The sequence below is a fragment of the Rhinatrema bivittatum genome, chromosome 10 (assembly GCF_901001135.1).
Source record: "Rhinatrema bivittatum chromosome 10, aRhiBiv1.1, whole genome shotgun sequence".
NCBI lineage: Eukaryota > Metazoa > Chordata > Amphibia > Gymnophiona > Rhinatrematidae > Rhinatrema > Rhinatrema bivittatum.
Window position 1 is genome coordinate 124,817,076 of NC_042624.1, and position 15,931 is coordinate 124,833,006.

The 15,931-nt window shown below is 44.6% G+C and overlaps 1 protein-coding gene across 1 annotated transcript in view; it reads right to left on the reverse strand.

Moving 5' to 3' along the window:
• ST3GAL3 (ST3 beta-galactoside alpha-2,3-sialyltransferase 3) overlaps window positions 1-15,931 on the reverse strand; it is a 278,797-nt gene that overhangs the window by 38,598 nt on the left and 224,268 nt on the right. Inside the window, 2 exon segments of the mRNA XM_029617491.1 lie at window positions 7,097-7,135; window positions 7,137-7,244. Of these exon segments, the coding sequence (XP_029473351.1) occupies window positions 7,097-7,135; window positions 7,137-7,244 (147 nt within the window).

Here is a 15,931-nt window from a genome sequence, read left to right on the forward strand (position 1 = left end):
CAGATTGCTACTTCCTAACAGGAACCATACAGATACCCATACAGTTTTCTATCAGATTCCACTATAGGATTGCTAACTCCGCCTATGGAGTATAACAGATTGCTAGCTCCTCCCCTCTGGAGCAGCAGATCGACAACAGATTGCTAACTCCTCCCCTCTGGAGGAGCTGATTGCTAACAGTACCGAGCTGAAACTTGCTGGCTCTGTTGAATCACCGCTGCTATGGACGCCAAGGTGACTGCCCTGGATCGCAGTAGGAAGGCTCTTGCCTGAGCCATGTCTAGCAGGGCTCCTTTGAAGTCCAATTGAGGAGACAGGCTGAGATGGGACTTTGGGTAATTGATGATGAACCCTAGTGACTCCAAAACCAGATGGTCAAGTGCAAGGACCAATCGACCCCCATCTGAGAGTTGCTGTTGATCAGCCAGTCATCCAAATAAGGGAAAACATGTACTCCCAGTCTGTGGAGGTGCTCCCCCACCATGGCCAGACATTTTGTAAAGACACATGGGGTTGATGCTAGCCCAAATGGCAACACTCTGTACTGGAAATGCTGTTTTCCTACCACAAATCTGAGATACTTCCTGTGACCTGGGAAGATCTCAATGTGAGTGTATATGTCCTTTAAATCGAGGAAGCATAGTCAGTCCCGTGCCCAGGGAAACCATCCTGAACATTTCTATTTTGAGAAACTTGTTCAAGGCCCTCAGGTCTAGGATAGGATAGAGTTCCCCTGTTCTCTCTGGAATCAGGAAATACTGGGAGTAGAATCCTTGCCCTCTTTGCCTTGATGGGACAGGTTCAACTGCTCTGGCCATTAAAGAGGGCGGAGAGCTCCCGTAACAGTACCTCCTGATGCAATATTGGCCACCAAGACAGGCACAGAGAGCAATTTGGTAGGACACCCAATAGGTTCAATTGGTACCCTTGACGGACGATGGACAGAACCCACTGGTCCGAGGTTATACTGGGCCAACGATCTGCAAACAATCGTAGCCTTCCAGCATCTTAGGTATAGGTGGCTGGCTTATGCTCCCTACGATCCAGTCAAAACCCCATCCAAGGATTTGGCTATGGAGCCAGCTGGAGTTTGGGAGCTCTCTGTTGCCTAGGGCAGCCACAGGAGCTCACCCTCTAAGAATGGGAGTGAGGGGCCAGAGGATAGTACTTTCTCTGGTGGTAGAAAGACATCCTATGACCCTGCCTTGGAGACAATCCTGGCTGAGGAGGGTGGGTCTGAAGTGCTAGCAGAAAGCTGCTGGAGGGTCTCATGATGATCCCATAACTAGGCCACCGTGTCCCTCACCTTATCTCCGAAGAGATTCCCTTCTGTGCACGGCAAGTCAGCAAGTCTTTCCTGTACCCTCCAGTCGAAGATCCAAGACCCGCAACCATGCCATCCTGCAGGTGCCGATTCCCGCTGCAGAGACCCTCAATGCCATCTCAAAAACACCATATGTTGAACAAACCTTGTGTTTTCCACCCTCCGGGTCCTGGTGCACCAGTAATAAGAAGGGGTCTTGCTGCTGTTGAGGCAGTCGCTCGACTGCCTTTTGCACCTGCTTCCAGAGGTTGCATGAGAATTGGCTCATGTAGAGCTGGTAAGAGGCAATGCAGGCAATGAGCATGGCCTCTTGGAATACTTTCCTCCCAAGAGTGTCCATCACTCTATGATCCTTGCTCGGGGGCACCAAGGCATAGGTCTGAGAGCGCTTGGCCTTCTTGAGAGTGGATTCAACCACTACCAATTGGTGTGACAGCTCGAATCTGGTAGCCTGTTAGACGAGGTAAACCCCATCCACCTTCCTGTTGACAGGAGGTACTGTGGGGGGTGTTCCCAGATCTTCAGCAGCAACTCCTTAAAGAATCTCGTGCACCAGGACCGCCACGATCTCTTTGAGCCTCCACAAACTGGAGGATTTCTTGTGTCTGGCATCCTCCTCCATCATTAACTGAAAATGGATGTCCTCAGCCATCGCCCGTACAAAACCTGCAAACTTCATGTTCTGCGGAGGAGACCTCCTTCGCTTATTTGGAGGAGACGGTTCTGAAGTGAGACCCTCTGAGTCCTCAGAGAAGGATCCTTCAGTGTCATACCCCAGGGGTCATAAGGGGCCTCATCTTCACCGTAATCCACAGGCGTTGAGGGCCTGTGTGCTCGGCCTTCATCCAGAGGCATGGGCATCAGTGGCACCAGTGCCAGCTGCAGCAAAGCTGGATGGGGGCGCAGACCTCGGTGTTCCTGCCGGTCTCAATGGCGCATCCTCCTTGGAGGAACTGGCAAAGAGCACCTTATCAGTCTGGGGAAGCATCTGTGCCCCACTGTGCATTGATGGCCTCCCAGGAACTGACGCCAACTAGGTTGGTAACACACTGATTAGCACATTGAGCTGTTCCAGCAGCAGTTCCAGAAGGGCGAGTGCTGGCACCGACACTGTCGGTGTGCCGGTTCGATGCTCTGCAATGCCCGCTCCACACCCAGCTGGATCCTGTGCTCCAGCACTTCCTCAAAAGTTGCCGATGCCAAAACCGATGGTAGCCAGATCTTCCTCGGATCCCCAAAGTGGATTGGCGACTGACACCAGGACCAGTGGAGACCAGCGCAGACCCCCAGCATCGATGGAGGATGGGCACTCCTCACCATGGGGTCACTTTAGAGGCATCACAGCATGAGCTGGCACCTTCCTGAACCCAGCACCATGCATCGCAAGTGACTGGTGCCAATGCTTCCTCAGCTTCCCTTGGTGCTTGGCCCGGTATTTCCCCAGTGCCGATGACAATGAACTTGATGTCCTCGACCTGGAAAAGATTGGCAGGGGCAAGTCCTCAGCACCCCTATCCACTGATGGCATCAACGGAACCGATGGCCCCGGCTATGTCGATGGCTCTGTGTCCATCGGTGCAGCTCTATCGGTGCAGATGCTGTCGATGCCAATATCAATATCTCAGACTTCCTCGACCCAAAGAGTTTAGTCATCTTGTTGAATTGGGCACGACGTCCTTTAGGAGTCATCTGGGTGCATGTGCAGCAATCCCGGATGTCGTGCAATGCCCCCAGGCAGAGGACACACACCTCATGAGGTTCCATGATGGACATGGTCCTTGGACACTGGGGGCATTGATGGAAACAGGACAAGGCCATGACAAAAGAAAAGAAAGTGAAAAAAGAGAGACAGTGACAGCAGGCGGTTGATGCCTCCGGCCCCCCTAGGCCTCGCCACCATGGGGGGAACAGAAGAGAAAATAAACTTACTGAACCACCGAAAACCCTGGCTAAGGAGACTAAGGGGAACCACGAGGAACCTGCATTCGATGAAATTGTGAGAAAACCTGAAAAAGATGGTTGAAAAGGTTCCAAATACAATTTCTTGAAGAAAAGCCATGAGCTCACATAATTGCAAGGCAAAAGCTCCGTGGAAAAAAAGAGACTGAAGAGGGACCCCGCATGGACGCGTAGTATAGGGCGTGCTGGGCATGCTCAGTATGCACAGTCAAATTTCCAGAAACTTTGACATAAATTTTCTGAGCCGGGGTCCATCTGATGATGTCACCCATGAGTGAGGACTAACATCCTGCTTGCCCTAGGAGAACACGGGACCTGTACCAGTGGCACAGCATAGGACAGCACAGCACTGCACAGCAGAACACTAAGGGGTACATTTTAAAAGAGAGCGCGCGCGCGTACTTTTGTTTGCGCACCAGGCGCAAACAAAAGTACGCTGGATTTTATAAGATACGCGCGTAACCGTGCGTATCTTATAAAATCCGGGGTCGGCGCGCGCAAGGGGGTGCACATTTGTGCAACCTGCGCGCGCCTGTTCCCTCCGAGGCCGCTCCGAAATCAGAGCGGCCTTGGAGGGAACTTTCCTTCCACCCCCCTCGCACCTTCCCCTCCCTAACCCACCCTCCCGGCCCTATCTAGACCCCCCCCTACCTTTATCAGAAAAGATACTGCAAGAACATGTTCTTATGTTCTTGCAGTATTGAAGTTACTACTGCCTCCGGGCAGTAGTAACTTCAATACTGTGTAAGTTACTACTGCCTCCGGGCAGTAGTAACTTACACAGGCCGCTGTGTTGGGGCACTCGGCCATGCCCCCGGACCGCCCACACGCTCCCGAACACGCCCCCGATCCAAAACCGCCCCCTGGCCACGCCCCCGACCGCCCCTTTTTCCAAGCCCCGGGACTTACGCGCGTCCCAGGGCTTGCGCGCGCTGCTGAGCCTATGCAAAATAGGTTTGGCACGCGCAGGGGTTTTTTAAAAGGGATACGCGCGTACCTTATGCGCGTATCCCTTTTAAAATCCGGCCCAAGACCTATACCAGTGCCACAACATAGCATAGCCCAAACTGAACAGCAAAACACAGGATCTGTACCAGCGACACAACAGAGCATAGCACAGCATTGCACAGCAGAACACTGGACCTGTACCAGTGCACAGCACAGCATCTATACAAGCAGCACAGCACAGCACAGCGCAGCGCAGCGCAGCGCAGCACAGCACAGCATTCCATAAGATCATATATAAGAACATAAAATATGCTATACTGGGTCCATCAAGTCCAGTATCCTTTTTCCAACAGTGGCCACTCCAAGTCACAGGTACCTGGCAAGTACCCAAACATTAAATAGATTCCCTGCTACTAAAGCCGGCAACAAGCAGTGGCTATTCCCTATTAATTAATAGCATTTTATGGACCTCTCCTCCAGCTACTTATCCAAACCCTTTTTAAATCCAGCTACACTAATAGGCTGATACAGTAAAAGTCGTGGGACAGTGGGCGAGCGCCCAGGCCACTCTCCTGTGCGCGCGAGTCAGTAAAAAAAAATATTCAAATTAGGGCCCACGGTGAAAAGAGGCGCTAGAGACACTAGCGCGTCCCTAGAGCCTCTTTTATGACAGGAGCAGCGGCTGTCAGCGAATTTGACAGCCTACGTTCAATTTTGCCGGCGTCGGTTCTCAAACCCGCTGACAGCCACGGGTTCGGAAACCGGACACCAGCAAAATTGAGCGTCCTGTTTTCAACCCGCGAGCCGCGGGCCGATTTTAAATTTTTTTTTTTTAAATTATTTTTAACTTTTGGGACCTCCAACTTAATATTGCCATGATATTAAGTTGGAGGGTGTACAGAAAAGCAGTTTTTACAGTATAGAACCTATACCAACAGCGTAGCACAGCCCAACACAGGACCTTTTCTAACACCATTGGATCTGAACCAGCAGCCCAGCAAAGCACTTGACCATTACCAGAAACCCAGTTTTTACTGCTTTTCTGTGCACTTTCCCAGTGCCGGCAGAAATTAACACCAGCCTTTGGGTCGGCGCTAATTTCTGAGAGTAAAATGAGCGGCTTGGCTGCACATTTTACTTTCTGTATTGCGCAGGAATAACTAATAGGGCCATCAACATGCATTTGCATGTTGCACTGTTAACCAGCGTCCAAACGCGGGTTAACAGTGCACTCCGCCGGAGTGCACTGTACTGTATCGGCCCGTAACTGCCTTAACTACATTCTCTGGCAATGAATTCCAGAACTTAATTATGAGTTGAGTGAAAAAGAATTTTCTCTGATTTGTTTCAAATGTACTACTTGCTAACTTCAAGGAGTGCCATCTGTACAAGTAGTACAGAATAGCACAGCACAGCAAAACCCAGGACCTGTACCAGCAGTACAGAGCATAGCACAGTATAACATACATCTGTGCAAGCAGCACAGCACAGAAGAGCAGAACACAGGACCTGTGTCAGCGGCACAACACAGCATTTATACAAGCAATACATCATAGCCCATCTTATGATTTGTATAAGCAGCACAGAAGAACACAGGATCTGTACCAGCAGCACAGCACAGCAAATCACCGGACCTATAACAGCAGCACAATATAGCATAGCACCACAGAATCTGTACAAGCAGCACAGCACAGCAGAACACCAGACCTGTACCAGCAGCACAACACAGCACATGTACAAGCCACATAGCACAGTATAGCACCTGTACCGGCAGCAAAGTGCAATACAGCACAGTATAGAACCTATACCAGCAGCGTAGCACAGCCCAACACAGGACCTTTTCTAACACCATTGGATCTGAACCAGCAGCCCAGCAAAGCACTTGACCATTACCAGAAACCCAGAATTTCACAGGACTTGTAGCAAAAGTACAGCATAGGATCTGAATCACTAGTACAGCACAATACAGTGCTGAACTGGTATCATTCCTAGCTGACGGGGGTTTGTTTGTGCTGACTGCTGCTTTAATTAGACAAGAGTCACAGGTCTTTAGCTGGACTGGGCTTATGTATACTCGTGATAACCTGTGGGAATACAGTCGAATCTGAGGCACAGAGATAACCCGATCCCTGTTAACTGCATCCTTTCAGGAGTTACTTTATTCAGCCTCCTTCTCCGTATATTTGTATATTTAAATACTGTATAATTTAAACATTTAATCTGTAAACTATTCTGTTTTATATTTGCAACAGCTTCCTTCGAGGTATAATAGTTACAACTGTAGTTGTACTCATTCTATTCTATTTATTATTTGGATTAATATTTAATTTAATTTATTTATTTTGTATTGTATATTTCTTAATTGTTTTAAGTCAATTTATTCATAGCCCTGGTCTGTTTCTATATTACCCAAAGAGAGTTACCTCCTCATTGTTCTATGGAAGCGTTCTGTTTAAACTGTTTCATGTAAACCTTGGCTTTCCTTAAGCCCGTTGGCATCCTAGTTTTATGTAAACCGGATTGATTGTATCCTTACAAGAATTTCTGTATATAAAAAAATAAAAATAAATAAATAAATAAATGAGACAGGCAGCCTGTTTCTGTGCTCATTGATTTCTCCTGCAGTAAAAAGTTTACTAATACTTGGGACCTGATGGCAAATTTACAGCCTGGGCTATACCAGACACTTCACAATAATCCTGCTAAGCACGGAATCTCCTACTAAAGGTGATAATCTTCCAAAACCTAGTCATCTTCCAGTCACCAGTCTCATCCTGACTCCCCCTAGAGCTTGTCAGTACAGGGTGGATTAATCCAGTCATCTCACAGACCTCCCTCTGACTATCCAATCTATCAGCCTCTTACCCCTCTCCCCATCAGGCCATTGTTGAAAGGAAGTCCAATAGAAAGTGAATGCAGCTTCCTGAATGAAGTATGGATTCAGGATGCGGATCTCCTGAGGCTCTCGTGGGATACGTGTGGCCACTGATTTCCAGAAACCATCAGATGCACTCTGTTGAGAAAAAAAACACAAAATTACTCAATACAGGTGATTCACAGTTATCAGCACTTTGCTGCTGAGAAATAAGGAAACATTTACTAGAGTAAAACTTTGAGACATAGACAGAAATGTGAAGTTGCTTACCTGTAACAGATGTTCACCCATTCATGAGTTGATCACATGACTGTGTGCATGGCGAGAGGCAGAACAAATTTTGTCGAGCATTCTAATACAGACTAAGAGCTCCGTATTCAGTTACTATCTAGAGTGCAAAATTAGACGGATAAACTTATCCGGCCAACTTCATTTATTTATTTAATATCGTTGTATTCCACAATTCTACAATATTCATCATGGTTAACAAATCACATACACAATAAAATAGTATTATCAAATGTTTGTAAAAATAAAATGGCTTTAACCTGCTCTCCGAGGACATGTAATGGCAAAGAATTCCATAAAAGGGGTTATCAAGAAAAAGCCCTGGATTGTGTCCTTTGCAAGTGACAAATATTTGCAGAGGGCAAGGCAAACATTGACTGAGAAGAGGAAAGCAGGCTACATGGAGGGAGGTACCAAGTAAGTTTGTCAGCAAACAAAAATTCTCCTTAGATCTGGTTTTATGAATAAAGGTCAACAACTTCAACACTATTCTCTTATCTACAGGAAATCAGTGAAGTCTTCAAGAATGGAGAAACACTTTCCCCATGCAAGCCCAAACACTACCCTTGCTGACGCATATTGGTAGTCCTGCATATAAAGCATTGCAGAAATCTAAATGAGACAAACCACTGCCTGTACAACCATATGAAAATCTTGCCACTCTGGAAATGGCTTCATAACACACAGCTTAAAAAAATTTTTTTTATCTGAGCTACAAATGTCAACTCTGAATCTAAACACATTCCTAAATTTCTTTCTTCAGATCATAAGCTAATTGTTACATCATTAACCTTGACATCTACTTGATCATCTGCAACTCTTTCCCATCCACAAAATAGTGGCTTCACAAACAATTAAGCATTAATCCATTGTCATCCAGCAAATACTTTATCGCCCCAAAAGAATTTTCACAATCACAGGCAATATAAAATTGCACATCATTCATGTTGAGAGGACACCAAATGATCTATTTATTTTTTATTTATTTATTTAGATGCTTTTCTATACCGAGATTCATGATACAGGTCATATCACATCGGTTTACATGGAACAAGGGGTAATAACGTTAACGTATATATAAAGGAAGGTATAATGTTACAATTATAACAGGGATTTTAGAACTGGGAAGAAGAGGAGCCAGTTGTCAGAAGGTAACTCAGAACTAAAAACAATAACAGAATCATTTATAATATTGGTAATTGAGTGCACTGAATAAGAGTCATCGGAGTGTGGATATAGCTGGGAAGGGCTTAGATAAGGGAAGGCTTGTTGAAACAGCCACGAGTTTTTTCTGAAAGTTAGGTAAAGCAGGGTTCTTGTCTGAGGTCAGGGGGCATAGCATTCCAGAAGGTTGGTCCTGCTGTCGAGAAGGCTCGTTCTCTGGTGGCTGAATGATGGGTGGATTTGGCAGGAGGGGGGGGTGTAGCGATCCCCTGTAGGCTTCTCTGATAGGTCTTGACCAGGTGTGGAGTGTGAGTGGGCATTGGAGATCGATCGAAGATCCGGATTGTAAATGGTTTTGTGAATGATGGTGAGAGCCTTGTGTAAGATTCTAAAGCTTACAGGAAGCCAGTGCAGATTTTTGAGGATAGGTGTGATGTGGTCCTCTTCTGTTGCAATTTGTTAAGATTCTGGCGGCCCGAGTTTTGAAGCATCTGAAGTGGTTTGGTAGAGGAGGCGGGAAGACCTAGTAGAATAGATTACAATAGTCTACCTTAGAAAATATAATGGCCTGGAGGACAGTTCTGAAGTCATGGAAGTACAGAAGAGGTTTGAGTCTTTTTAGTACCTGTAGTTTGTAGAAAGCAGTCCTTGGTTGTGTTATTGATCGAAGAGCTGCATGAAAATATTGAATAAGAAGACAAAGTTCTGAGAGACTGAATACCAAGAGGAGGATTTATTCTGGCCAAATCCGCTTCATTCCATCTTGAATGAGAAGATAGAAAATCATTGTAAAATTACCCCTCTTATTCCTGTTCTCCCACAAACTATCTATTTGTAGGGATATTTGTGGTATAGCTGCACTATTGAAGATAGCTGATTAGCCATCTAACTTTAGAGCTGCTCTATGGAACAACAAGAATTAGCCAGATATGTTACTCGAGGTGAGGCTGCCCTGCCCGATGGCGTTTCCAACCACGCCCACAGTGATGATGTCATCGGGAGGAGACGCTAAAGGCCCATAAAATCATCCCCAGCAGTGCTTGAACAGTGAGGAGGAGAGGGAGAAGAAAGGAGGGCATTCGGCTCTTAAAAATCTGCAAAGAACTTTTCTTACCAGGAGGTGAGGCTTGCACGGCCCCGAAGTTATTCGAGATGAGGCTGCCCGGCCCCAGCGGTGTTTCCGACCATGCCTACGGTGATGATGTCATTGGAGGAGATGCTAAAGGCCCATAAAATCGGCCTAGCAGCAGCGCTTTGTCGCTGCCGGTGCGCTGCCTAAGCCGCGCACCTCCGAAGGGGTCCGATTGCGGCGCGCTTTGTTCAGCTTTGGACAGATTTGGATAGATTCTTATTCTGTAAGTACACTCTCTTATTACCTCTTCTCCTCAATTTAAAGGATCCAAGAATTTATACATAATTTTTGAGTGTCTGGACTGGCCAATTGAATTAACTTCGGATATGCCCCATTCCGTTCGTAAAAGAAGGGTGAAGGAAAGGGTTGATCCCAGCTTCTACCCCCGGAGCCCAAATGAAGGGTCCTATGGACACTCATATTCAGCGTATACATAGATCAGATGAGGCGCAGGTGGAAGGAGCATCCGAGGAAGCCATCACAGTCTCCTCACCGGACCTTTCTCTATCTTTATCCCTGATCTATAGGGAACCACCAGCCAATCCGCGCTATCCAGAACCCAGGGTGTGATGGGGGAGAGTTTAACTGCGGAAGTCGCAGAACAAGAATCGACCCAGCGGGGCCCCAGAGCCAGTGAAGTGTCTGTGATAATACACCAGATAGGATCCCCTAGGGGACAGAACTATATCACTGGAAATGGCAGAAGGAAGAGATCAGCCTGGTCTAGTGAAGATGGAAGAGACTGCTTATCTACCTAAAATATCAGTTCACAGATAGTTACACCAAATATTGTTACATTGGATGTGATAATGGATGCAATTGTTAGTTTGCAAAATTCTATAGTTGCTCAAGTTAATCCTATAGTAGAGAAAGTGGTATACAAGAAAGAGTGTTCAATTTAGAGATAAATAAGGATAAAGAACATGAAGATATGGAAAAAATTAGAAAAGATCTGGATAATTGGAAATCTGTACAAGATATAGTAGTAAGAGAAAATCAAATGTTACAGGTTAAAATGGAAAACTTAGAAAATGCAACAGGAAGATAAATCTTCGTTTTATTAATTTTCCGAAGTTGCCTCACGTGCCACCTAAAGAAATGTTTAAGAGGCATATGCTTGAAATTTTCAAGGTCCCAGAAACAGCAATACCACCTTTAGTTAGTTGAATACTGTGTACAATTCTGGTCGCCGCATCTCAAAAATATATAATTGTGATGGAGAAGGTACAGAGAAGGGCAACCAAAATGATAAGGGGAATGGAAACAGCTCCCCTATGAGGAAAGACTAAAGAGGTTAGGACTTTTCAGCCTGGAGAAGAGACGACTGAGGGGGGATATGATAGAGGTGTTTAAAATCATGAGAGGTCTAGAATGGGTAGATGTGAATCGGTTATTTACTCTTTCAGATAGTAGAAAGACTAGGGGGCACTCCATGAAGTTAGCATGGGGCACATTTAAAACTAATCGGAGAAAGTTCTTTTTACTCAACGCACAATTAAACTCTGGAATTTGTTGCCAGAGGATGTGGTTCGTGCAGTTAGTGTAGCTGTGTTTAAAAAAGGATTGGATAAGTTCTTGGAGAAGTCCATTACCTGCTATTAAGTTCACTTAGAGAATAGCCACTGCCATTAGCAATGGTTACATGGAATAGACTTAGTTTTTGGGTACTTGCCAGGTTCTTATGGCCTGGATTGGCCACTGTTGGAAACAGGATGCTGGGCTTGATGGACCCTTGGTCTGACCCAGCATGGCATTTTCTTATGTTCTTAAGGGAGAGGGAATTTAGAGAGGATGGAGGGCGTAGGGGTGGATCTGTATATTTCAGGGGTGAACCTCCAAATGAAGTTTTAAATTATGGGCACAAGATATAAGTTAGGCCGGATGCAAGGATTATGTCATAACAGTGGGAATGTGAGACAAGGCTGGGTGTCTCACATTTTGATTTGGAAGTTTGGTTTTGCAGATTGGGGGAATCAGCTGTAGCAATAGTTGAGGCTACCAGAATCTTATCTTGGATCACTTATAAAGAGGAAAACATTCTTACAACAACTAAAAGGAAATAAAGCTTCCATCGCTTGCTTACAAAAAACTCATTTATCTGAAACAGAGAGTAAAAAAAATCGTCTAGAGAATGGGTGAAGTCCTGTTATTTCTCTGTTGCGAAAGGCAAGAAAACAGGAGTAGCTAATCTTATAAATGTACAAATTTCTCATGTTCCTGAGGATAGGAACATATTCATTACGGGTAACTAAGTGGGAAAGAGGTATCTATATATAATATATGTGCTCCTAAAAAAAACCCGCATGCAAAAAACAGGGGTTACACACGTGGTTGGGCCTTGAGCGCGCTGCGCGCATCCTCAAAAGGACCCAGTTAGTGCCGAAGGGGCGGAGGGGGCAGTAAGCAACAAATAATACATCCACAGGTAGGAGAAAGGGTTTAGAGGGTGGGGAGGACAGGGGAAGGGAAAGAGAGGTTAGGGTCGGGGGTAGGGAGCTGGGGAAGCCCGCAATGCGTTGCGCAAATTTGCACAATTTGATCCCCCCTTGTGTGTGTGGATTATAAAATCCGGTGTGCATGTGGCCCGTGCCTGCCGGCGCCCGCATGTTATAAAATTGGCGCGTCCATATGTGCGCTCCAGGAAGCGTGTGCAACCTTACAGAATCTACACGCTAATGAATATGATCATGGACCGTTTGTTCAGGTTCTCAATTTATTGATATTCAATGCACAGGGGCTTTCAATTATAACAGGAGAATCTAATTTCCCACACAATCCAGTACTGGAGAAATCCCCCAGTGCGCAATACTAAAAAAAAAGCAGGAAAGGGAGTTGCATTCTTATGCCAAAGCCTGAAAATGTTGGCTATATGGAGAGTCTTGTACCCTGAAGAAGGGACTTACCCATACATGGAGGGGCCCACACGTCATTAACTAGAATTGATTATATTCTGGTGGCACAGAAACTGGCTCTCCAGAAATGTATTTATTTAAAAACTTTTCTATACCGTTGTTAAGTTAGCTAAGCATCACAACGGTTTACAGAAGAGCACAACAATGAAACCTATGGGTGGTATAGATGACAACTTGGTTAAGTGCCATCATTGTACGGTAACCATTCATAATTATAAACTAAGTGTGTATGTTAAGCTTGTTTGTTGGGAACATTTAGGCGGTTTGGTTTTACCATTACAATGCATTGTTAGGTTAAAATAACAGCTTCTGACTTTGGTGCGTCTTTATTCCTCATCTGTTTTTCTCGTTCTCTTTGTCTTTATAAAAAGCTTGTTTAAAAAGCCAGGTTTTCAGACTGGTTTTGAAAATTTTCAAATTTCTCTGCAGTCTTATTTCGAGTGGCACGGAGTTCCAGCGTACAGGACCAGCCAGTGACAGTGCTCTCTCCCTTACTTGCGTGAGATGTGCTGATTTGACAGAGGGGATGGTTAGAAGAGCCTTATTGGCAGATCATCCTCAAATATGGGTGAATCTGAGGTTTTCAGGGCAGGAACAAGGGGGAAAATGTGAAAGTTTCTGTCCTACTTATTTATTTTATTTATTTTAATTTTTTATATACCGGCATTTCGCGATGGGAGTCGCATCATGTCGGTTTTACAATTAAACAGGTGGTGACAAGAGGAGAAAAAACTTAGAACATTAACATGTGATATAAGAAGAAATAGCAGTTACATAAAACAGGGGACATAAAGTAACTGGAAAGTAAGGAAAGCGATAGAAAATTAACAATGTGATAAAAAGAGTAACAAGGTAATATACCGTATATAATAAATTTATATAATATAATAAAATATAATATATAATATATAACATACCGTATATATAATATACCGTATATAATAAAAGCAACATAAAAAACCTGCTCATTTAATGAGAAATAACATTATGGAGTTGTTAGAGTTTATGTTTACCCCTGAGGGGAGGTCTTAGTTGATTGGTTGAGAGAAAGTTCAATTTGTGTCTGGAAAGGCTTTCATAAATAACCAGGTTTTGAGTCTTTTTCTGAATGTAGGAAGGCAGGGTTCCTGTCTCAGTTCTGGTGGGATGGAGTTCCACAAGGTAGGTCCTGCTGCAGAGAAAGCCCTGTCTCTGAGCGTTGTATGGTGAAAGGTTTTTGGCAGGTGGAACCTGTAGTGAATCTCTGTATGACTCTCTGATAGGTCTGGTAGAGGTATGTTTTTTAAATGGTATTTGGAGGTTAAGCGGAGAGAGTTGATGGAATGCTTTGTAGATGATGGTGATGGACTTGTAATAAGATTCTATAGTGCACTGGCAGCCAATGTAGGTCTTTGAGAATCGGAAGATATGTGTTCTCTTCTTCTTGTGTTTGTCAAAATTCTGGCCGCCGTGTTCTGAACCATCTGGAGAGGTTTAGTATGAGAAGATGGGAGACCTAATAGAATGGAATTACAATAATCTAACTTAGAGAAGATTATTGATTGCAGAACTGTTCTGTAGTCGTGGAAATGGAAAAGTGGTTAATTCTTTTAAGACGTGCAGTTTATGAAAGCAGTCTTAGTGGTTTGATTAATAAAAGATTTAAGATTTAGCCGATTATCAATGATGGCTCCTAGGTCTCTTACGTGTGATGTTTGAAAGCCGGATGGAGGATTTGCGGTGAGATAACTGTTTTTTCGGGGGAAATTATGATGAGTTCAGTTTTTGCAGAATTTAAGATTAGATTTAGACTGGAGAGGAGGTTGTCAATATTTTGAAGGCAATTTTCCCAGATTTTAATAGTTTAATAAGGGATTCTTTGATAGGGATGACAATCTGGACATCATCTGCGTATAGAAAGTATTTGAGGTTCAGATTAGTTAATAGTTGACATAGGGGTAAGAGGTAAATATTGAAGAGCGTGGGGGAAAGAGAGGAGCCCTGAGGAACTCCCAGAGTGGAAGGATAGAACTGTGATTCTTTGTTATGTATTTTGACTTTATATCCTCTGTTCCCAGGAATGATTTGAACCAGTCTAGTGCAGAGCCTGTTATTCCGATGTTCGCTAGTTGATTTATGAGAAGGGAGTGATTCACGGTATCAAAGGCTGCCGATAGGTCAAGGAGTATCAGCAGGTAGGCGTGACCTTTGTCGAGGCCCATGATGAGGTAATCTGTCAGAGATATGAGAAGTGATTCTGTACTTAAGGATTTCCGGAAGCCGTATTGAGTGGGGGAATAAAATCTTGTGATCATCGAGGTATTCAGATAATCTGGTGTTGACTAATTTTTCCGTAACCTTAGCTATAAAAGGGAGGTTGGAGATTGGGCGGAAGTTGGAGGGCTCTTTAGGATTTAGATTAGGTTTTTTTAGTAGAGGTTTGATAGAGGCAATTTTCAGGTCATCTGGATAAACTCCTTGGGCTAAGGAACAATTGATGATGTCAGTCAAGGTTTTGGCAATGGTATCAGGTATTAGCAGCAGAAGTTTGGAAGGGATATGGTCAAAATGGGTGAGATGAGGGTTTCATTTTCTTCAATATTAGCATGGTCTCAGATGTTGCAATGGGTTCGAAGGCTTGTATAGCAGTGTCTTTGCAGTGATGGTGGTATGTGTTGAATGGAGCTAGGGTATTCGGTTTTAGTAGAGATTGCAGGTTGGAGATTTTGTTACTGAAGTAGATGGCTAGCTCCTCAGCTTTTTTGTGCGCTTGGTTGAGAGGAATGTCGAAGGAGTTGACTTGTGTTAAGTTCGAGACGTAAGTGAAGAGGGCTTTTGAATCGAAGATGAGGTAGTGTATCTTGTGAGCATAGTAGTCCCTTTTGTTTTTAACGTGGTGCTCTTGTATGTATGAAGCGCGAGTTTGTAGGCTGATAGGGAGGTCGGAGATGGTGCTTTGCGCCATTTATTTTCTTTTTGTCTAAGGGAATGTTTGAGTTTTTGCAATTGTTCGTTAAACCAGGGTTGTCTTCTGGATGCATTATGTTTAGGTTTTTTTGTTGCCAGAGGGCAGAGTTTATTTGCTGCCGATACTGTGATTGTTAGACCATGATTTGAGAGCAGAGTTAGGCGTGGAGATGTCTATATGAGGGAGTTCTGGGACAAGGTGTTCGTGAAGTTCATTTGAAGAACAAAGGTTTCTGTAAGTAATTGAGGTTGAGGATCGTGTTTGATGCTTGATTGATCCAGCGAAAAATGTGGTAGAGATTAGTGCATGGTCTGACCAGGGGACTGATTGGCATATGGGTGGTGCTGAGTGTGAGATGCCTGAGTTTACAAAAATGAGATCC